The sequence below is a fragment of the Pristis pectinata genome, chromosome 19 (assembly GCF_009764475.1).
Source record: "Pristis pectinata isolate sPriPec2 chromosome 19, sPriPec2.1.pri, whole genome shotgun sequence".
Lineage (NCBI taxonomy): Eukaryota > Metazoa > Chordata > Chondrichthyes > Rhinopristiformes > Pristidae > Pristis > Pristis pectinata.
In genome coordinates, this window is record NC_067423.1 from 29,118,712 (window position 1) to 29,141,842 (window position 23,131).

Consider the following 23,131-nt stretch of genomic DNA (forward strand, 5'->3'; position numbering starts at 1 on the left):
ATATAACTCCCACTTTCATTCCCTCCAGTACGAAGAATGCAGACACAAGTTTCTGATGAACTGCTCGCTCAGCACACCATGATGAAGTTGCTAGACCAAGTGGTGCTCCTGGCCTTGCTATTGGTTAAAAGTATCTGTATCTCTAGAATTATACTGCATGACCAACTGTCTCCCTAATTCCACACCCATTCATTCTGACTTCTTACGAGTACAAGAACTGTCTCACCAAGATGGACCATCTGTTCTGGTACTTCATTTATTTTTCTCTGACTTCATCTTGAACCAACATTTCTCTTTTAGTTTCTCTCCCATGTGCCTTTTGCACACCTTCCCCTCACTGTTAACTTGTATAATATATGAATGATTTCCTACTCTAAACTGTTGGCCATTCCTGATTTATGTGGTAACTGTTGGTCTCGGTGATGTTATATTCTCAAATGTTATGTTTGTACAATTTGAAAACACTGTCATAATACCTTCTCCTAAGATGATTCTGACCTTTAACTTCCTTATGAGTATAAACTATCACTATCTCAAGCTCTTGTATCTTACCACCATCCAAATGCATACTTACCTTTCCTGTATCATCTTCTGGTAAAACTTTTGCCCTATTATAGATTAAGTTAAGGCACAGCTTTTGTTCTGAGATCGTAAAGTTGATCCATTTCACTTCTATTTCTTCATGACCCACCACTCTCCTGTTGTTTAACAAAAGTGGTACTGCTTCTGTGCAGCACCACTCTTATACTGGTTTCTAGTATCTCCAGCACCGCTGGCAATATTATCTAAAGAGGTGGGCAGTAGTGCAACTAGTAGAGCCGCTGCCTTGCAGTGTCAGAGAGCCCGGTTCAATTCTGACCTTCAGGTGCTGTTTGAGTACAGTTTGCATGTTTTCCCTGTGATCACTTGGGCTTCCTCTGGATGCTCTGATTTTCTCTCAGATCCCAAAGATGTGTGGGTTGGTAGCTTTATTGACCACAGTAAATTGCTCTTCGTGCGTAGGTGAATGATAGAATCTGGAAAGAGTTGATGAGAATATGAGTAGAATTTTTAAAAATGTGATTAATATAAAAAACAACATTGTTTCATTCAAAGACAATTCTAATTCTGACTTCAGTGAAAAATAATGTACCACTTCAAAGTTGTGTCCTTATGCTTGTTACGTAGTGATAGATACAAATGAAAATTGGATCAGTAGTAATTGCAAAGGAGAAGCAATGCAGCTTGCTGTGACCAGTGGAGAGCAAGTTTGTGATGTGTCTTCTGTTATGTTTTCTGTCAATGCAAAGAATTTAAGCTATATCTATGGTCAAACAACTTCATTCTGAGGGTTTTGATATATTAATAGCTCTTTTTAATGTATCTGGTAGGTTTTTAAAAAAAGAATTTTGATACCCTGATGTGGGGGCAGGAAGGATCTCAAATTGAAGTATTCCCACATGAATCGTATAAGAAACTGTTGTGGTGGATCAACAGCGCTCTTATTCTAAAGATTTTCACTTAAATGTTCTTCAGTTTTGCATGTTGCTTTTTGGAATCAAGAATGACTACCAGATTTAAAACAGAGTGTTTATTATTTAAATTAAACTAATATCACTGACATGTAAGATCAAAATACCAGCATTTAAACTTTAAAGCTTTTTAGCTTAATTTAAACAGAAGCAGCATGGTTAATGACTCTTGTTTCCAGTAAATTAATATTTTCTTGAATTTCACTCAGGCAGCTTGTGATTTGCTTCGAAGAATAATCCGTATTTTGTACCTAAGTAAGCGATTGCAAGGCCAGCTGCAGGGAGGAAGCAGGGAGATTACTAAAGCTGCACAAAGTCTCAATGAATTGGGTGAGTGAATAAACCTTATGATGTTATTTAAGAAGTTGACATTCTCTTGTATGATATAATGGATATTGTACCATAATGCAATCTCTTCATGGAGACTCTATTGCTCCAGTCTGAGCAGTTTCGTAATCCACTTTTGTTGGACATGTCAATTTATATGTGCACCGTGGGAAAATAAGTTTTTAATAATTTATATCTGTAATTATACTAATAAAGTAGTTTGTGTAGAGATTTTTTGATATTGATACATTAATGTATTACATAGAACTAGGGGACATAGGTTTAGGATGAAAGGTGAAATATATAAGGGGAATCTGAGGGGGAATTTCTTCATTTGGTGGTGCGAGTGTGGAACGAGCTGCCAGCAGAAGTGGTAGATGCGGGTTCAATTGTAACATTTAAGAGAGGTTTGAATAGGTACATGGATGGGAGGGGTTTGGAGGGAGATGGTCCGGGTGCAGGTAAATGGAACAAGGCAGAAGATCAGGTCGACATGAACGAGATGGGCTGAAGGGCCTGTTTCTGTGCTGTAGTAATCTGATTCTGTATCAGTGCTTCTTATCTTTCAGTTATTTGGCTTTAGACAATATAGCTTCCTTTCTGGAATGAAATAAACTTTTAACTGCACTGGACAAAGACATCCTCTTTCTCGGTAGATATTTGTCCAGCTAAGATCAGAGTAAGGCTGTTTGCCAGAGATAATTTTGACTTTCTTTTGGGGTGGTTTTACTGTCCTACTGAAGAAGCACTTATGATAAATGCAGCAAAGTAAAACTCAGTTGTGCATTCTCATGTTCTACTTAATCGTGCCAAACATCTGGCTGTGCCATTTTTTTGTAGGTAGGTTCCATTTTGAATGAAATATTTATTAAAAGCAATGATTGATTGCAATTTCCATAAAGTGTATCCATACATGGTGCGTAAACCTAATAAATAATTAGTTGATAATTGAGTTTTAAATCATTGTACGTGACAGAAGCTCTTTGTCTCGTCAAGTGCGCCCTGACCATCAGCACTTGTTTATGCTAATCCTACACTAATCCCACGTTTTATTCTCATCAATTTCCCCCAGATTCTACCACTTGCCCACAAACTAGGGGCAATTTACAAAGGCCAAATAACCTACCTAAATTCCAGAGCAGGTAACTTATAGCTTCAAAATATTGTTGGCTTAATGTTATCTTTTTTTCTCAAAAACGTTGACCACCTGCTTTTCTCCACGGGTGCTGCCAGGCCTGCTGAGTTCCTCCAGCATCATCATGTTTTTCAACCATGGGGTAACAATGAACAACTTGCCTTGAAAAATATGCAAGGGTAACATTCAAAAGCCTCACGTATTATATCATTCTCCCCACTTAGCAAAGATGGCAGAAGTGACCCCCCCCCCCACTAAGTAGATGATTGCCAGAGCCAAGAAAGCATGATGAGCTTTCTATTCATCAAACGTCCAATCATCATGAGGTTGGAAGGTGGACAGGGAGACCTTGTTCATGAGTTACTAAAGTTACAGTGAGCAATAAGGAAGGCAAACTGGCCTTTATTGCAAGAAGATTTAGGTACAAAATTAGTGATGTATGCTTTATAGGGTCCTGCTGAGATCTGGAGCATTGTGTACAGGTCTGGTCTCCCTGCCTAAGAAAAGACATAGTTGTGATGGAAAGAGTGCAGTGTAGCTTCACCAGAGTGATACCTATGATGGTGTGTTTGTTGTTTGAGGAGAGATTAAGCAGACTGGACCTGTATTGTAGGAAAGCTTAGAAGAATCTTAGGTGATCTCAATAAAAGGCACAAAATTCTTTTGTTGCTTGACAGGGTAGATGCGGAGTTGATGTTTCCTCTGGCTGTGATGTCCAAAATCAGGGGATCAGGTCAGCAATTTGGAACTAAGATGAAAAAAAATTCTTCACTCGGGGATAGTGAATGACTGGAATCCTCCACTCGAGGGCTGTGTTGGCTCAATAGCCAACTATATGAAAGAGATATCAATAGAATTTTGGATATTAAGAGAATCCAGGGATATAAAGAACCTGAGTTAAAAGATCAGACACAAGAAGCCAAATAACCTATTGTTGCTTCTATTTCCAAATAAGCAATAAAATTACATATTAAGGATTGGGGGTGGGGGGTGGGGAAGGAGGAGGATGATGGTCAGTGAAAGAAGAGTTTTTTTTTCCCCAGTCTATTATCTTCTATAAGCCTTGTAAATTTTGTGCTATTATCCTTAGAAATGAACCAATGCCATATAACTGAATAGGTTCATCCATGGAATTTCACAAATTTTTGTCACAGGTATTTTGTGTCTTTAAAAAAAATTATGACTTTAGTCACATAAGAATGAAGAGTAAATTTAGTGTGTTGACTCCCCAGTGTTGCCTCCTGATGCCTTTCGAAACCTATCAACTATATGCTAGGAAAGAGAGAGAAGTGCATATCTTAACCCTTAAGAGCTGATCAGTTCTACTGATCAGACAGGTGAAGGATTAGATTAATATTTTTGCTGATTGCAAAATCCAATTTACTTATTTTGATAAGTATTGCAAATCTGGTTGAACTACATTATGTCCATAGCAATCTTTCCCCACCCTGTCTCCTATTTCTTATGAATTATAACAAAATAATCTTGGGTGAAATCTAGATTAAAAGCTCAAGGCAAATGGGATTTGTGGGAAGTTTAATTAGTAAATATACTTGTAAAATTGCATGTTTTGTTTCAGTATTATCATATCTTAAAGCTGATCACAAAATGCTTATTATGAAGGCAAAGCTGATGTCATTGTCTGCTGATAATTTACCCATCGACAGAAACCAAATGTCTTGCCAGCCAATCTTGTTACTAAAGAATGGTTGGGCCAAGATGTTTGGGAGAACTACCAAGCTTTTCTTTGAACTGTGGAAATATTTAATGTTTCTTGAATGGGCAGATACAATCTTGCTTTAGTGCCTCAATGGATTTTCTCACAGTACAGTATTGCTATAATTTATATTGAGTTAACTGCCTGTATTGGGCACATAAATGAAGTGTGTAGAGTCACTATCTCACCAGCTTGGTTTATGTTTTAGACTTGAATAAATTTTGTAGTTGGTCCCTGGACTGACTACGGCATTTATTTCAAAACAGTGACTGCCATTGATAAGTAATGAAATTTTTGAGATTATCCTGAGGATACAGTGATATAAATGCAAAGTTGCTCCTCTTTTCTCTGCTGAATTTGGAAAAGCTATGGGATAGATGGGTCATTTCAGTGGTAATGTTTCAAATTAGGAATGGTCAACCACCTTACTCCTTGTGGAAAAATATTTTTGTTCAGTTGATATAATTTATTGGCCATGTTCTTGAAATAACAGTGAATAAATAATGTGGCAATCACAACTTTCAAGGGAAAAGAATTCTAATAACTTTGAGAGATTATCAATGGAAACACTTATTTTTCTCTTCACTGTTGCCTGACTTGCAGAGTATTTCCAGCATTTTCTGTTTTTTATTTCAGATTACCAACATCCTGCAGGGTTTATTTAGTTTTAATAACCCTTTCCCAGAGAGCTGTGGAGATGGTGTCATTGAATATATTCAGGCTGGAGTTTGACAGATACTTGAACTATTAGGGAGTCGAGGGGTATGGAGAAAAAGCTGGAAATCTGTATTGAGGCAAAATTGCTTCAACCATGATCATATTGAATAGCGGAGCAGGCTTGAGGGGCAGATTGGCTTACTCCTGCTCCTGTTTCTCATATTCTTGTGTTGCTGGGTGATAAAGTTTTATTAACACTCTGCATCTTGCACAAAATGATTAATTTGTTTGAGGTCATGTATGGCTTGGCTTTTCAATACACTGTGTGGCTCACGAAGGGTGTTGATGAGTGAAGCAGTACCTGTTGCCCTTGATTCAAAAGTAACATTTAAGAAAATTTCAAATTTTATGGTGACAAATGTGAGTTATGCTGGGGACCACAACTGTAATGACAAGAAAGTAACTTTGAAGCTCACCCATAGTATATATGAACTAGTACATTGGGGATTGTGTTTTGCTTGGTAAGAATTTTTTGAATGCATGCATGATGGTTTTCAAAATTGAGCACAGACCAAGGTGACCACCTTGCCAAGTATCTACACTCTGTTTGCAGTGGCCATCTGGAGCTCCCAGTTGCCAGCCATTTTAATCCCCTTTCCATTCCCACATCGACCTGTCTGTCCTCTGCTTCCAATGCCAGGGTGAGGCCGAAAACAAAGTAGAAGAACAGCACCTTGTATTCTGCCTGGGTAGTCTACAACCTGATGGCTTGAACATTAAATTCTTCAGCTTCAGGTAACCTCTCCCCTCTATCCCCTTCTGTCCCATTCTGGTCTTACCTATCAAACAACCCCTCTTTCCAATGACTGCTCTCTTTATTTCCCCCTGGCCCCCTATAACCCAGTTTCTTTCCCCTACCCCCATCTATTCCATGTGTTTCTATCACCCCTCCCCACTGAGTCCGCTGTCTCATCCCCTTCACTGTTCCAATCTGCCTACCATTTCTCCTTACTTGGTTCCATTCTTCACCTTCCTTTCTTTTCGGGTTCCATAATCTGAAGCCCTCCACTTATCACATCCCACCCTCGTTGCTCTTTCCACTCTTCCCTCCCCCACCTGACTCCATCTGCCAATCAGCCTTGGGTGCTGTCTGTATGGAGTTTGCATTTTCTCCCTGTGGACATAGGGGTTTCCCCTGCGCATTCCTGTTTCCTCCCATGTCCCAAAAGTGTACTGATGGGCAGGTTAAATGGCTCTTGTAAATTGCCCCAGTGTAGTTTGATGGTAGGAAAATCAAGTGGTTGTTAATGGGCATATCTGAGACAAGTTGTTACAGGGAAATAGTAGGGGAAGGGTATTGATGCACTTGCTCTGAGAGCTGGCATTGATTCAATGATACAGGCTTTAAAATAGGGGCTTGGTAATATGTTGATCATTGCATTGGCATAAACTAGCTTGCCTTTCTTTTTGAAACTAGGCTGCCTTTCGTTTCTCTTTTACAGCAGGATGTAGATGAGTTGGAGATAAGAGTGGAGAAATGGTAGATGGTGTTTAATCCAGACAAGTGTGGGTGTTGCACTTTGGAGGTCAAATGTAAGGGGAAAGTATACAGTAAATGGCAGGACCATTTGGAGCATTGATGCATAAAGGCATCTGGGGTGCAAGTCCATAGCTCCCTGGAAGTGACAACACAAGTAAAATCTCAGGTGGCAATGAGGAGGTGTACAGGAGTGAAATAGATCAGCTGGTTGAGTGGCGTCACAACAACAACCTTGCACTCAATGTCAGCAAGACGAAGGAATTGATTGTGGACTTCAGTAAGGGGAAGTCGGGAGAATGCACCAGTCCTCATTTGAGGGGTCAGGAGTGGAAAGGGTGAGCTGCTTTAAGTTCCTGGGTGTCAACATCTCCGAGGATCTGTTCTGGGCCCAACACGTTGATGCAATCACAAAGAAGGCATGCCAGCAGCTCTACTTCGTGAGGAGTTTGAGGAGATTTGTTATGTTACTGAAGACTCTTGCAAATTACTATAGATGTACGGTGGAGAGCATTCTTACTGGTTGCATCACTGGCTGGTATGGAGGCTCCAATGCGCAGGATCAAGAGTCTGCAGAGGGTTGTAGAGTCAGCCAGCTCCATCACAGGCACAACCCTCCTCGCTATTGAGGACATCTTCAAGAGGCGGTGCCTCAAGAAGGTGGCATCCATCATTAAGGACTGTCACCATCCAGGACGTGCCCTCTTTTCGTTACTCCCATCAGGGAGGAGGTACAGGAACCTGAAGACTCGCACTCAATGATTCAGGAACAGCTTCTTCCCTGCTGTCATCAGATTTCTGAACAGTCTGTCAGCCCATGAACACTACCTCATTATTCCTTTTTTCTGCATTATCTATCTATTTATTTATTTTGTGATTTCTAGTGATTTTATGTCTTTGCATTGTACTGCTGCCGCAAAACAACAAATTTTACATCACGACGGTGATAATCAACCTGATTCTGATTCTGGCAAGTAGATAGGGTGGTACAGAAGGCATACGGCATACTTGCCTTCATTGGTTGGGGTGTTGAGTATAAAGGTTGGGAAGTCATGATGCAGCTGCATAAAACTTTGGTTTGGCCACATTTGGAGTATTGTGTGCATTTCTGGTCATTGCATTTCAGGAGGATGTGGCGGCTTTGGAGAAGGTGCAGAAGATGTTCACCAGGATTAGCTGGATTAGAGTATTATCCATAAGGAGAGGTTGGACAAACTTGGGTTGTTTTCTTTTGAGTGTCGGAGGCTGAGACGAGACCTGATAGAAGTTTATGGAATTATGAGGGCATAGATAAAGAAGATAGTCTTCTTCCTCATGTGGAAATGTTGAATCCCAGAGGGCATAGCTTTAAGGTGGGGGGGGGGGGTTAGTTTAAGGGAGATATGAGGCCAGCTATTTGCAGAAAGAGTGGTAGGTGCTTGGAACATGCTGCCAGAGGGGATGGTGGAGGCAGATACAATAGTGACATTAAGGAGGCATTTAAACAGGCACATGAATATGCAGGGAATGAAGGGATATGGATCAGGTGCAGGTAGATGGGATTAGTTTAATTTGGAATCACGGTCAGCACAGACACCATGGCCTGTTCCTGTGCTGTCCTGTTTCATAATCTACGAAAATGATATATTCTCCAATTTATAATGAGCAAAGCTTGGAGAATCTGTGAGAGAGATTTAGCCTTAAATCTTTCATATCCCATATGCCCTCCTCATATTTCAAAAAAGAACTTGTAGTTTATGAAACACATTTACTTCGATGCAATAAAAAACCGCAGTCATTTTGTCCAAGTCAAGATTGCGCAAACTGTACTGAGAAGTGTGGCCATTTAATCTATTTTGTGGTCTTGGCTGATGAAGGTACAAAAGCCAGAATAATGGAAAACAATTTGCCCTTTGAAAGAATGATAGTTATTTTTAACATTCACATCTTAAAGATAATGCAGAGGAATGGGACTTCATCCTGTGTTCCTCTAACTGGAAAGCAAGATCATTAGTAACTACAATGAGTCCTAAAATAAACCCTGCTGAGCCTAAATCAATGAGAGATGCAGCATGGAAACAAGCTCTTCAGCCCACTGAGTCCATACCAACCATCAGCCGCACATATACACTATTCCTTCATAAATCCCATGTCTTACTCTCCCCACATTTTCATCAAGTCCCCACAGATTCTACCACTTGCCTAAATACTAGGGGAAATTTACGATGGCCAATTAATGTACCAGTCTGCAGTCTTTAGGACGTGGGAGGAAACCTCAATTACCCGGAGGAAACCTATGAGATCACAGGGGAACATACATCTGATGTCAGGATTGAACCTGGGTCTCTGGTGCTGAGACAGCATCTCTGATAGCTGTACCATTGTGCTGACTAGGGCATTATTTTGAAACTATTTTTTTGTTTACTTGCTTTGAACCATTCTACTTGCTAGGCTTTAGATTCACAAGTCTATGTTTACATTTTTCAAGGTAGAATTTGACAATGAATCACAATGAAAAGTAATGTGGTCTAAATGGTTTAATTCATAATGGTGTGAAGCTATTTTAGATAGACAGGAAAAATAAGTTAACTGGAATAATCATCTTTACAACATTTGTAATAGTTACATGATAAGCAATTATAGGTGATATTTACAAGTAAGGAACATTTTTTGATTTTCAAATAACCTTGGTACTTTAATAGTGGGTCAGGGTATGTGTATTATTAACCATTTTATAGATGTTTCCAACTAAAACAGCTTATCTTTTCATATTCTGCTTAAAAGCTGTTGGTTCATACTTGTTACTTTTAGTATCTGAAGCTGGGAATTTTGAAAATTAATTTATTGGAAATTTATTTTTTGTTCTTTTTGGGATCTAGCTAGGAGTTGTGAATTGCTGTATTTTTAGGGGATGGATCAGCCTCAACAACTGAGACCATTCTCTTCTTCATTTTACTCCTGAGGACCTTTTGGAATTTCTGTCGTGCAAATGCATATAGTAAAGGATGGAATGTAGTTGTGCCATATGCAAGAATTAGAAAACACAGTCTTAATTTTACCATGCCCTCACTTAAACCTTTACATATTATAACAGTATTTAAAATTGATAATGGTGTCCAACAAATGAGAAATGTTGAAATAATTAAAAGAGACATTCGAAAAACCCTTTTTTGTCTTTCCCGCCTTTCTCGATGCTGCTTGACAACTCTCCTTAGAGCAATTATTACAGAAACTGAAGTTCTCACTCCTAGTTTTATGTTATGTCTTCTATTTTCTGATTGATCAGTATTTTCATGTTGTATAGTTAGTGGAATGGTCTTTTTTCTTCTTCTTTTCTTCTGCCTGGTTGAAAATCGGGAACCTATTTTGATGTTCAAGGCTTGAAGTATTTTGCTGTAGGTTATCAACATTACAATAGCAGTGAAGGAAAAAATGGGGATCTGAATTAAGAGATGGTAATATATTCCCAGTTTGTTGTGATATTCATCTACACCAAAACATAAGATTGTTTTATTTTGCCAGATGCTTTCATTGCCTTGTGGGCTAAAGAAATTAACTTCAATGAAAGGGATTGTAAATGCGGAAAAGGATGCAATCCACACTGATGTTAATAATGTTATTGCTCTTCCCATCGTCAAAATCCGATTTGCTGGCTTAACTGAAATATCATAACGATCCAAAGTGATTGCAAGGACATTTGCTGCTGTTGCTACACTAGTAAAAGAAATGCAGGCTTCATGAAAATTACAAATCAAAGTTTTTTTCTCCAGTGAAAGAAGAGTGACAATTACTGTAAGGGGAATGCATCCAACACATATGACAGCATCTAGTATATGCAAGTTCATGGTGATAATATTACTGACTGAATTAATCAGGTTTGACTTCATACAGTAAAGTCCCAGTACTGTCAAGTTGCTGCTGAGTCCCAACACAATTTCCAGTATCAAAAATCCAGTAAGGGATGCCTGAAAACTTGATGGGTAGTCAAGAGTCCATTGTGCATTGTCATCAATATGATGTATCTCATCACTGACTGTCAGATTAATTTCTGATTGCATGACGACTTGTAAAATGGAAAGGAGACAGATTCTTTGCAGATGATCAGTCCTGAAAGTGTAAACAAGAGCATTAAGTTCTACTGTGCTTTTGCTAGCAAATAAATTGATTACAGAAATATTTCCTCTTTCTTGTATTTTGACTGTACACATGCAGCTTTATAAATTTTGTTTCAAAATCTCTGAAAATTTGGAGCAATTTTGCTGTGGATTTTTTTGTTTGCTGCCCAGCATTTTTTGTATGTGCGTGAGTCTTGTGCAAATGTGAAAATTCTATGTTCTATTGATCTCCAGGCTGTACTCTGCTGCTGGGCACTAAATGAAGTACAGTGGTGGAGTAGGAGCATACTAGAATTCCTCAACATGAGCACTGGGCAATTTGCGCTCAAATCTAGTACTAGGTTATACCAGGATCAGTAATTAAAACAAAAAAGGCTGGAAACGGCATCTGTGGAAAGAGAAATAGAGTTAAGGTTTTGGATCATTGGAACTGGGAAAGAAAAGCATGTTCATTTTAAATTGCAGAGAGGGTGATGTAAGGATGTATAGTGCAAGGGGAATATCTGTGACAGTGACAGGTTATAGTGTAGCGGCTAGCTACACACTACAAAATGAAGACACAGTCGCTGGTTCGAAATCAGAAGTCGAATGAACGACAGGGGCGCTGTGCGCCTTTAATATCCCAAAATTTCCCGTGCTACAGTTCCCGCGCTGACGTCACGCGCAGGTCACCTGACCTTCCCGCGCGCGGGCTTTCCTAGCCCGATGATGGGGAAGAAGGAGGGCCCCGCGCCATCTTGGATCAGGGCCTCCGACGTTCATGATGCCGGTGCGGTGAGTTGCTACATAACCACCCCCCCCCCCCCCCCCGGAACCGGCAATACCGTCGCGAAAACCAGAATTAAATAAACTATGACTTGAGTGGCCTGCCCCTGCGCTGCCCTTGCTGGACCACCACGGGTTGGTCCAAGTCTAAATGAGCTGGCTTTAGCCAGTCAATCGTAAACACCTCCTCGTGCCCCTCAATGTCCAGCACGAACACAGACCCATTGTTCCTGACGACCCGGAATGGCCCTTCGTACGGCAGTTGCAGCGGTGATCGGTGCGCGCCCCTCCTGACGAAGACGAACTTACAGTCTTGGAGGGAAGTCGGCATACAGGTCGGGGCCTGTCTGTGTCCCGAGGTGGGAATCGGGGCCAGGTTTCCAAGCCGCTTGCACAGCTGGTCGAGCGCCACGGCAGGTTCTTCCTCTAGCTCCTGAGGGGCTGGTAGGAACTCACCCGGAACGACTAAGGGTGTTCCGTAGACTATCTCCGCGGATGAGGCATGCAGATCCTCTTTTGGCGCGGTGCGTATCCCCAGCAGGACCTAGGGGAGTTCGTCTACCCAGTTGGGCCCCTTAAGGCGGACCGTGAGTGCCGACTTCAGGTGGCGATGGAACCTCTCCACCAGCCCATTGGATTGTGGGTGACAGGTGGTGGTGAGGTGCATCCGGGATCCCCACAAGTCGGCGACGGCAGACCACAGGCCGGAGGTGAATTGTGCTCCCCCTGTCTGAGGTGATATGTGCCGGGACACTGAAACGGGCCACCCAAGTTTACAAAAGGGCCCGTGTGCAGGGCTGGGTGGAGGTGTCTGCGAGGGGAATGGCTTCAGGCCAGCGGGTAAAATGGTCGACAATTGTGAGGGGGTACCGCGCTCCTTGGGAGACTGGGTGGGGGCCGACCAGGTCGACGTGGATATGGTCGAACCTCCGGCGGGTAGGTTGAAAATCCTGCAGGGGGTCCTTGACGCGCTGCTGTACTTTCGAGGTCTGGCAGTGAGTGCGAGACCGGGCCCATTCGGAAACCTGTTTACGCAGGCCATGCCAGACGAACTTGTCTGACACCATCCGGACTACTGTCCGGATGGATGGGTGTGCAAGACCGTGGATGGCATCAAACACCTGTGGACGCCAGGCAGCTGGGACGATGGGGCGGGGTCTACCTGTGGAGATATCGCAGAACAGGATGTGCTCACCGGGGCCTACCAGTAGGTCTTGTAGTTGCAGGCCCGAGACTGCGGTGCGATAGCTGGGCATCTCTATGTCCGTTCGCTGTGCCTCCGCCAAGGTGCCGAAATCCACCCCCGAGACAAAACTTGGATGGTGGGCCGTGACAGTGCATCCGCGACCACATTCTCTTTCCCAGACAGATGGCGGACGTCAGTGGTGAACTCTGAGATGTACGACAAGTACCGCTGCTGCCGTGCTGACCAGGGATATGAGACCTTGTTGAAGGCGAAGGTCAACGGCTTGTGGTCGGTGAAAGCTGTAAATGGCCTGCCCTCCAAGAAGTATCAGAAGTGTCTGATGGCCAGGTACAACGGCAACAGCTCGCAGTCGAAGGCTCTATATTTGAGCTCCGGTGGTCGAAGGTGCCTGCTGAAGAACGCCAGTGGTTGCCAAATCCCTTCGATAAGCTGTTCTAGAACGCCTCCGACCGCTGTGCTGGAGGCGCCGACCATGAGGGCAGTCGGGACGTCCGTGCGAGAATGCATCAACTTGACCGCGTCCACCAAGGCCTGCTTGATTTCGACGAACGCAGTGTGAGCCTCTTCCGACCAAACAATGTCCTTGCTTCCGCCCGACAGGAGAGCAAACAATGGGCGCATGATGCGGGCTGCGGATGGTATGAACCAGTGATAAAAGTTTACCGTACCGAGGAATTCCTGCAGGCCCTTGATGGAGGTGGGTTGGGCGAAATGGCGGATGGCGTTGACTTTCGTAGGCAGGGGCGTGGTGCCGTGTTTGTCGATCCGATGGCCCAGGAAATCGATTGTCTCCAGCCCGAATTGGCATTTGGCTGGGTTGACGGTCAGGCCGAAATCCCTCAGGTGAGAAAAGACTTGGCGGAGGCGCATGAAATGTTCTTGGCGGTTGTTGCTGGTGATCAAGATGTCGTCGAGGTACATGAAGGCGAAGTCAAGGTTGCGCCCGACCGTGTCCATCAGTCGTTGGAAGGACTGAGCAGCGTTCTTGAGACCAAAGGGCATCCGGACGAATTCAAAGAGGCCGAAAGGTGTGATCAGCGCCGTCTTCGGAATGTCATCCGGATGCACCAGGATCTGGTGATACCCGCGGACGAGGTCGGACCTTGGGGAAAAAATGGACGCCCGTGCAGGTTGGCAGCAAAGTCTTGAATGTGCGGCACGGGGTACTGGTCCGGGGTAGTAATGTCGTTGAGGTTGTCGGTAATCGCCACAGGGTCGCCAGCCTCTGGCTGCCTTGGGGACCAGGTATAGCGGAGAGGCCCATGGGCTGTCGACCTGTGGATAATCCCCAGCTCCTCCATTCTTTTGAATTCCTCTTTCACAAGGCGGAGAGCTTGTCTGGGGGTAGCCACTGGGCGTGGGCGTGGAGGGGAGGGCCCTGGTGGGGATGTGATGCTGGACGTTTGTGCTTGGGCAAGGTGGTGGAGAACTGGGGCGTTAGTATGGATGGGAACTCTGCCAGGACCCTGGCAAACTCGTTGGTCGAAGTGGTGACGGAGTCGAGGTGTGGGGCCGATATCTTGGCCTCACCCAACGAGAACGTTTGGAAGGTCTTGGCATGTACCAAACGCTTACCCACAGGTCAACCAGCAGACTGTTGGCGCAAAGAAAGTCTGCCCCGAGGAGGTGGTTGTGCGACGGTGGCCAGGATGAACCTCCAAGTAAAGTTGCAGGTGCCGAACTGGAGGTGTACCAAATGGCGCCAAAGGTCTGAATGGCGCTGCCGTTGGCGGCTCTGAGGGCAGGTCCTTGTGTGCAGTTGCAAGTCTCGCGGCTGTTGGGAGGCATGATGCTGACTTCGGCTCCAGTGTCCACTAAGAACTGATGTCCGGAACACCTGTCCCACACCTCTTGCATGTGTAGCCATCAGCGGCGGCTGGCTCTGGCGTTTCCCGGAAACCTGCATGGTGGCTGGCATCTGCGGGCATCAGCGCCCCGCCGCGGGTGGTAGAAATACCATTGGTTGGTCGGTGTCTCAGACCTGGTGGCGGGTGGGGTGTGTTCGATTGCCAGGTCTGGCCTGCTGGGCCACTGGGTACGTGGTGTGGCAACGCGCTCGACGGACGCCCCGCTCTCCTTTTTCGCCCGCCAAAGGACATCCGCCCAGGCGGCCACCTTCCGGGGGTCACTGAAATCGGCATTCGCCAGGAGCAGGTGGATGTCATCGGGTAACTGCTCCAGGAAGATCTGCTCAAACAGCAGGCAGGGTTTATGCCCGTCTGCCAGGGCTAACATCTCGTTCATAAGCGCGGAGGGGGGTCTGTCGCCCAACCCATTGAGGTGGAGGAGGTGGGAAGCCCGTTCACGTCGGGAAAGGCCAAAAGTCTCGAGAAGCAGGGTCTTGAACTTATCGTACTTCTCCTCCGGGGGCGCCTGGATGAAGTCCTCGACCTGGGCTGCAGCGTCTTGGTCGAGGGCGCTCACCACGTAATAGTACTTGGTGTTGTCCCTGGTGATCTGGCGAATCTGGAACTGGGCCTCGGCCCGGTCGAACCAGACACGGGGCCAGAGGGTCCAGAAGGTGGGCAGTTTAAGGGCTACTGCCTGTATCTCTGGCTGTGCAGACATTGTGGGTCCAAAAACGTTTGGGCCCGTCGGGGTCACCAATGTAGCGGCTAGCTACACACTACAAAATGAAGAGACAGAGTTGTTGGTTCGAAATCAGAAGTCGAATGAATGACAGGGGCGCGGTGCGCCTTTAATATCCCAAAACTTCCCGCACTACAGTTCCTGCGCTGACATCACGCGCGGGTCACCTGACCTTCCCGCGCGCGGGCTTTCCTAGCCCAATGATGGGGAAGAAGGAGGGCCCCGTGCTATCTTGGATCGGGGCCTCTGACAACGTTCGCAATGTCGGGAACCGGTTCGATGCCGGTGCGGTGATTCGCTACAAAGAAATATTGATGTAAATGTTCAATAAGGTAATGATCCTGCCCTCTATTGGGCAAATGTATATAGTGTCATGTAGTTTGGGTTTCTCCTGGACTATTTGGCTCAGGATCTTGTCAGTGTTTGGATCATACATCACACAAAGGAAGATGGTTGTAGATATTGGAGGTTAATCTCCCAGCCCTAGGACATCAGTGCTGGAGCTCTTTAGGACAGTATCTTAGGCCCAACCATCTTCAGCTGCTTCATCTGACCTTGTGATGAAAGAAGGTCACTGGAGATCACTATACAGTGTTCAATTCAATTTTCAATTTGTTTTGCAACTCCTCAGCAAATGAAGCAATCCATAACTGCATGCAGCAAGACCTAGATAACATTTTGGGCATGGGCTGGTAAGTGGCAAGTAGGATTCTTGCCAGAGAAGGGCCAGGCAATGACCAGATTTGACAAGATCTGTGGTATTAATACAATGGAGGGCATTGGAAGAGAGATAACATAGACTTTCAGTCTGTGCAGTTTCAATATATGTCACATTTCAGCATCATCTTTGCTATTTGTTTCTTGCATTATTAAGGCAAAACTGTTTTCCTAAGCCAATAAGACATGTTGTACTATGATGTTCTTCAGTTGCACAATATATATATCCTTTATTTCTAATGTGATCCAAAGGGAATTATATTAACAAGCATGCATGATTAATCTTATGATGTCTGAAATGTAAACATTGTTAACAGAAAATTATGTAAACCATTTGAATAAAAACAGAAAATGCAGGAAAACATGCAGCAAGTCAGACGGCATCAAAAGAAAGGGAAATACTGTTAACATTTCAGATCGAGGATCCTTCGTCAGAAATGCTGTTTGCATTCTGATTTCTAGACTCCTTGCTTGCTTTTCAAATGTTCTCATTTTTAAATAGGTCCTCAAGGGACATTTGGTAAAACAACAATGAGGATGATACTGTTCTTGATGCCTTTTCACTGTCAGGCCAGAGACCAAACCAGATGGTAAATATTTTCAGATTGAATTGGGTTTCATCATAATTTCAGAATTCCTATATTATTTCAAATATTGGGGCAGTTTAAGCAAGCCCCTCCCTTTTATTATGTGAATTGAAATTCACTTTGCCGAGAATAAATAGTGGCTTGTATATGGCATCAAAGCTGAGATCTTTGAAATTTGTCCACAATCATTTGATGAATTGATTCATATTGAGACCTACTGAATAATTTTCACATTGCCTATAAAGATGAGAGGAGAAAACCGACCTGGTCACGTAATGTTCACTGCTTCTGAATTGCTAGTTTCCAGTAAATTGTGTTGGACAAAACTAGTGTATCAGATCCTGTGAGGGTAGATTTGCATTTAGTTCTGACCTCTGTAATCAATTTAAAACAACAAAATGGCTTCACACTCCAGCTACAGATAATGTATTCAAATAAAATTAAAATAGATGTAATTGAAATGTGTTGTATAGAAGTTGATCGTGTATTATGTAAAATGCATTAAAGAAAAATGCTGCAATGTTTGTTAATTTAAAGAGCAATTAAAATTGGTAATTGTAAATGCAGCTCCTTCTACTTTTCTGAATGTTTTACAGGTGTACTAATTTTATTGGAAAAACAATTGGCTGCACAGTAATACAATTAGTATTTCCAGATATATTATGAATAAATGTATTAAAATGCTTTTTATTTCATAGTGTATTTTATTTATATAATGGAAAGTAAATTATTTTTCAGAATTTTATAACTGAAATCATTAAAAGCAATATTAACAAAAAAAAACAGTCCTTTAGTATTTATAAATTGTGCATGCCTAATTACTAGAAAAATGAAGGAACCTTACCTTGGCTGAAAACCAAAACAAAATCTGTATGCAGGCCATTTAGAATTGATCCTTTGCTAGCAGAATATAGTGAAGAGTTTCACAAGGATTGTTTTGGACCTGATGCTTTGAGCAAGATCTGCTTCGACTATTATTGTTTTAACGCATACAATGAGTGGATTTCAGTAGGCTGCTGTTGCTTCTATAAACCAAGAAATCAATAAGCTTCTGAAAATATCTCATCAAAGTAGCATGCTGCAGCCTTGTGTCTCTGGAGATCACATTGAGATTTAGCTCTCTCAGAATGGTATGGCAGCGTGAAGTAATTGTGGGCGGCATTCACTGAATGACAGCTTGACTCATTGCCTCCCTTTACTGCAGAGAATTGCAGTGTATGCATTTGTTTTGGTTTGCTAATCATGAAGGGTTTATCTAATTCTTCCTGCAAAGAATTTTTTTTAATCAGCAAGTTAAACAAATATATGGTTTGATAATTGAGAAAATCCTTCAGAAAAATAATAGTAAATTTTGAGTCCAGTTGACCTGATCTAAAGAAGAAAAAATGCCTTTTTAGGGAAAGTAGTTCAAATAAATCTGTAGACAAAATTTTATTTTGATTTCCTTTTGAAACTAATGTGGCTCTTTTTAATGCAGTTAAATGCTGTGGCTAAGTATAGCTCTCCTTTCTCTTTATTTAACAGTTTAAAAAAATCTTGTTGGGAAATAATTATTATTTTGCTGACAATTTCATCAATAATTTAGTCTGTTGCCTAGTTACACTGGAAGTATTTTGTACATTTGTTGTATCTCACGAGAGCTGATTTGACAATTGACTGATGCTGTTAATTATATTTCCCTTTGACCATTACCAAGTGAAACGAAGTAAATAAGTTTCATCTACTAGCATGTTTATAATCCAATTTACCCCATGGTAATTGGGGGAAGGCTAATTATGATGGTAATAGGCAGGATCTTGAGAGTGTATTTTGGGAACAGATGTTCTCAGGGAAATGCACAGAAGAAATGTGGAGGCTGTTTCGGGAACACTTGCATGGGATTCTGGATAGTTTTGTCCCACTGAGACAGGGAAAGGATGGCAGGGTAAAGGAACCATGGTTGGCAAGAGAGGTGAACTATTTAGTCAAGAGGAAGAAAGAAGTATACTTAAGCTTTAGGAAGCAAAAATCAGGCAGGGCTCTTGAGAATTATAAGGTAGCCAGGAAGGAATTTAAGGACTTAGGAGAGCTAGAAGGGGACATGAGAAGTCCTTGGCGAGTAGAATTAAGGAAAACCCCCTAGGCATTCTACATGTGCATGAGGACCAGGAGGATGACTAGAGTGAGGGTAGGACCGCTCAGGGATAAAGGGGGAAATGTGTCTGGAGGTGGAGGAGATAGGGGAGGTCCTTAATGAATACTTCGCTTCAGCTTTCACTAGGGAGAGGGACTTTGACGAATGTGAGGTCAGTGGAGAACAGGCTAATGTGCTGGAGCATGTTGAGGTTAAGAAAGAGGTAGTATTGGAGCTTCTGAAAAATATTCGGATAGATAAGTCTCCAGGACCAGACTGGATATACCCCAGGTTACTACAGGAGGAGACGGAAGAGATTGCTGGGACGTTGATTATATTTGCATCCTCCCTGGCCACAGGAGTGGTACCAGAGGATTGGAGGATGGCTAATGTTGTTCCCTTGCTCAATAAAGATAATAGGGATAATACTGGACAGGATTTATGAGCATTTGGAGGTTGGAGAAGCGAAGTCTTATAAGGGTTAGTCAACGTGTCCCTGTGAGGGGCAGATTGTGCCTCATGAGCCAAATTGAGTTTTTCGAGGAGGTGACAAAAGAAATAGATGAAGGTAGAGTGGTGGATGTTGTCTGTATGGACTTCAGTAAAGCATTTGACAAGGTTCCCCATGGTAGGCTCATCCAGAAAGTCATGAGGCAGGGGATGCATGGAGACTTGGCTGCGTGAATTTGGAATTGGCTTGCCGCAGAGGGTGGTAGTAGATGGAGAGTATTTTGCCTGGAGGTTGGTGACTAGTGGTGTTCTGCAGGGATCTGTTCTGAGACCCCTACTCTTTGCGATTTTTATAAATGACTTGGATGAGGAGGTGGATGGATGGGTTAGTAAGTTTGCGGATGACACGAAAGTTGGAGGGGTTGTGGATAGTGTTGAAGGTTGTCATAGGATACAACAGGATATAGACAGGACGCAGAGTTGGTCAGAGAAGTGGCAGATGGAGTTCAACCTGGAAAAGTGTGAAGAAGTACACTTCGGAAGAACGAACATGAAGGCAGAGTACAAGGTTAACGGCAGGATTCTGAGCAGTGTGCAGGAACAGAGGGATCTTGGGGTCCAAGTCTATAGAGCCCTCAAATTTGCTGTGCAAGTTGATAGGGTGGTTAAGAAGGCGTATGATGTGCTGCCTTTATTAATGGGAGATTGAGTTCAGAAGCCATGAGGTAATGTTGCAGCTCTATAAAACTCTGGTTGGACCACCCTTAGAATATTGTGTTCAGTTCTGGTCACCTCATAATGGGAAGGACGTGGAAGCTTTAGAGAGGGTGCAGAGGATATTTACCAGGATGCTGCCTGGATTAGAGAACATATCTTAAAGGAAAGGTTGAGTGAGCTAGGGCTTTTCTCTTTGGAGTGAAGCAGGATGAGGGGTGACTTGATAGAGGTATATAAGATTATGAGGGGGCACCTTTTCCCCAGGGCGGCAATAGCAAATAACAGATGACATCTGCTTAGGGTCAGAGGAGTAATGCTCAGGAGAGATGTCAGAGGTAGGTTCTTTATGCAGAGAATGGTGGGTATCTGGAACACGCTGCTGGGGGTGGTTGTAGAGGCTGATACAATAGGGGCCTTTAAAAGGCTCTTAGATAGGCACATGGAAGTAAGAAAAATGGAGGGAGATGGGCTGTGCAGGAAGGAAGGTTTAGACTGATCATGGAGGAAGTGTTCATATAGTTCGGCACAACATCGTGGGCCAAAGGACCTGTGCTATGCTGTTCTGTTTATGAGAAATAACACTGCATCATTGAACTTAAAGTTGAATCTTCTGTGGAATGTGTGAAGTAAACTAAATACCACAAAAAATTTTAAGAGTTAAGCATTTTAAAGCTGTAATTTCCAGAAATTAGGTTTAAGAAAAAGCAGCAAAATTGCTCAATAGACTTTTCAGTTCTCGACATGAGGTAGTAACCTCTGCTGAGGCAGCAATCTATTTAAATTTGTTATTGCCTAATAAATACATATTCGATGCTTCATGAAAACTGCTCTTCTCCAGATAGCTTTCTGTTTGAAATTCTGCGCTCCAGACATCTTCATTAAATATGTTTAATACAAGTTTACAATCAGAGCAGCAAATCTTGCTGGTCCTTAAGCCAAATTCTGTCTGCAAACTCAGGAATTTTGTGGATGCAGTTTGATTTCTTTCACTTACAAAATTTGCTTGAGATACTGCAGATTGATTCTTCTGGGAAGCCCTTTCAGTGTGTATCCTGAAATTGTATCATGCACTTGCTGAGTGAGGTTGCTGCATTGAGCTTTCAGAAATGTTTGTTTTTTTCCCCCCTTTAACATGTTTCTTTGCTTTTCTGTTCTAATTGCCTTCTGAGGTACACTTATGCCTCTGATCTAATTGCTAATGGTTGATACTTTTTGTTATCTAATATATCAATAGGAGAGAAAATATCTTTCAGCTGAATCCCTTTTACATTAATAAGCATAGAACACTTGTGTATTATGAGACCTTAGTGTCCAGTTATCCTAACAACTGAAAATGTAATAAAGATATTTAAAATGAAAATAAAGGTGAGTCATAATAGTTCCAGAATGACAAAATAAGGATGTGATCTTAAAGTTAGGGAATGGTGGGACATTCCTGTATCAAAGCCAGTAAATCTCTCTTTTGAAAATGCTGTGCTGTTGGAGCATCCATGGTCAAAACTTTTGTTCCTTGTTTCACCTAAGCCACACACTGGATTTGTTTACTGCTGCTGTTACCAGAATCTGGTTTATTATCAATCACATATGTCGTGAAGTTTGTTGTTTTGCAGCAGCAGTACAGTGTGAAACATAAGAATTATTATAAGTTATTATAGTGCAAAAGAGGAATAATGAGGTAGTGTTCATGGGTTCATGGACTGTTCAGAAATCTCATGGCAAGGGGAAGAAGCTGTACCTGAAACATTGAGTGTGGGTCTTCAGGCTCCTGTACCTCCTCCCCGATGATAGTAACATGAAGAGGGCACATCTTGGATGTGAGGGTCCTTAACGATGGACCTCTTGAAGATGTCCTCGATGGTGGGGAGGGTTGTGCCTGTGACGGAGCTGGCTGAGTCCACGACCTTCTGCAACCTCTTTCGATCCTGCACATTGGAGCCTCCATACCAGGTGGTGATGCAATCAGTCAGAATGCTCTCCACCATACATCTGTAGAAATTTGCAAGAGTCTTTGGTAACATACCAAATCTCCTCAAATTCCTAATGAAGTAGAGCCGCTGGCATGCCGCCTCCATAATTGCATCAATGTGTTGGGCCCAAGATAGATCTTCTGAGATGTTGATGCCCAGGAGCTTGAAACTGCTCACCCTTTCTGCCGCTGACCCCTCGATGAATACTGGTGTGTGTTCTCCTGACCTCACTTTCCTGAAGTCCACAATCAATTCCTTGGTCTTGCTGACGTTGAGTGCGAGGTTGTTGTTGTGACTCAACTCAACTGGCGGATCTATCTCACTCCTGTATGTCACCTCATCACCATCTGAGATTCTGCCAATAAACAGTGGTGTCATCGGCAAATTTATCGATGGAGTTTGAGCTGTGCTTAGCCACACAGTCATGAGTGTAGACAGAGTAGAGCAGTGGGCTAAGCACGCAATTTGGGCTGCGCCTTTGTTGAAGGTCTGCGAGGAGGAGATGTTATTACTGATCCGCAGAGACTATGGTCTCCCGATAAGGAAGTCAACGATCCAGTTGCAGAGGTAGGTACAGAGGCCCAGGTTTTGGAGCTTGTTGATTAGGACTGAGGGGATGATGGTGTTGAATGCCGAGCTAAGTGCAGTGCAATAAGGTGCAAGGTCACAACAAGGTAGATCGTGAGGTCATAGGTTATAGTCCATCTCATTGAACAGTTCCTTTATACAATGAGATGGACTATGACCTCATGATCTACCTTGTTGTGACCTTGCACCTTATTGCACTGCACTTTCTCTGTAGCTGTGACACTTTACTCTATGCTGTTAGTTTTTGTTTTTACCTGTACTACATCAATGCACTCTGTACTAACTTGATGTAACTGCACTGTGTAATGAATTGACCTGTAAGATAGGTTTGTAAGACAAGCTTTTCACTGTACCTCCGTACAAGTGACAATAATAAACCGATACCAATACCAATAAACAGCAGCCTGACGTATGTTTTGCTGTTGTCTAGGTGCTCCAAAGCTGAGTGGAGAG

General features: G+C 43.0%; 2 protein-coding genes across 3 annotated transcripts in view; one reads left to right on the top strand and one right to left on the bottom strand.

Moving 5' to 3' along the window:
• cog5 (component of oligomeric golgi complex 5) overlaps nucleotides 1-23,131 on the top strand; it is a 93,261-nt gene that overhangs the window by 18,014 nt on the left and 52,116 nt on the right. For both annotated transcript variants that reach the window (XM_052034057.1, XM_052034058.1), the window contains exon 6: nucleotides 1,721-1,841. In XM_052034057.1, coding sequence (XP_051890017.1) covers nucleotides 1,721-1,841 — 121 coding nt within the window. The remainder of the gene's footprint in view (nucleotides 1-1,720; nucleotides 1,842-23,131) is intronic.
• LOC127580500 (G-protein coupled receptor 22-like) lies at nucleotides 9,693-13,440 on the bottom strand. Its single transcript, XM_052034059.1, has 2 exons — nucleotides 12,939-13,440; nucleotides 9,693-10,970 (listed from the first exon to the last, which is right to left on the bottom strand). The coding sequence occupies exons 1-2, from the start codon at nucleotides 13,094-13,096 to the stop codon at nucleotides 9,743-9,745; spliced, it is 1,386 nt and encodes a 461-aa protein (XP_051890019.1). The 5' UTR covers nucleotides 13,097-13,440; the 3' UTR covers nucleotides 9,693-9,742.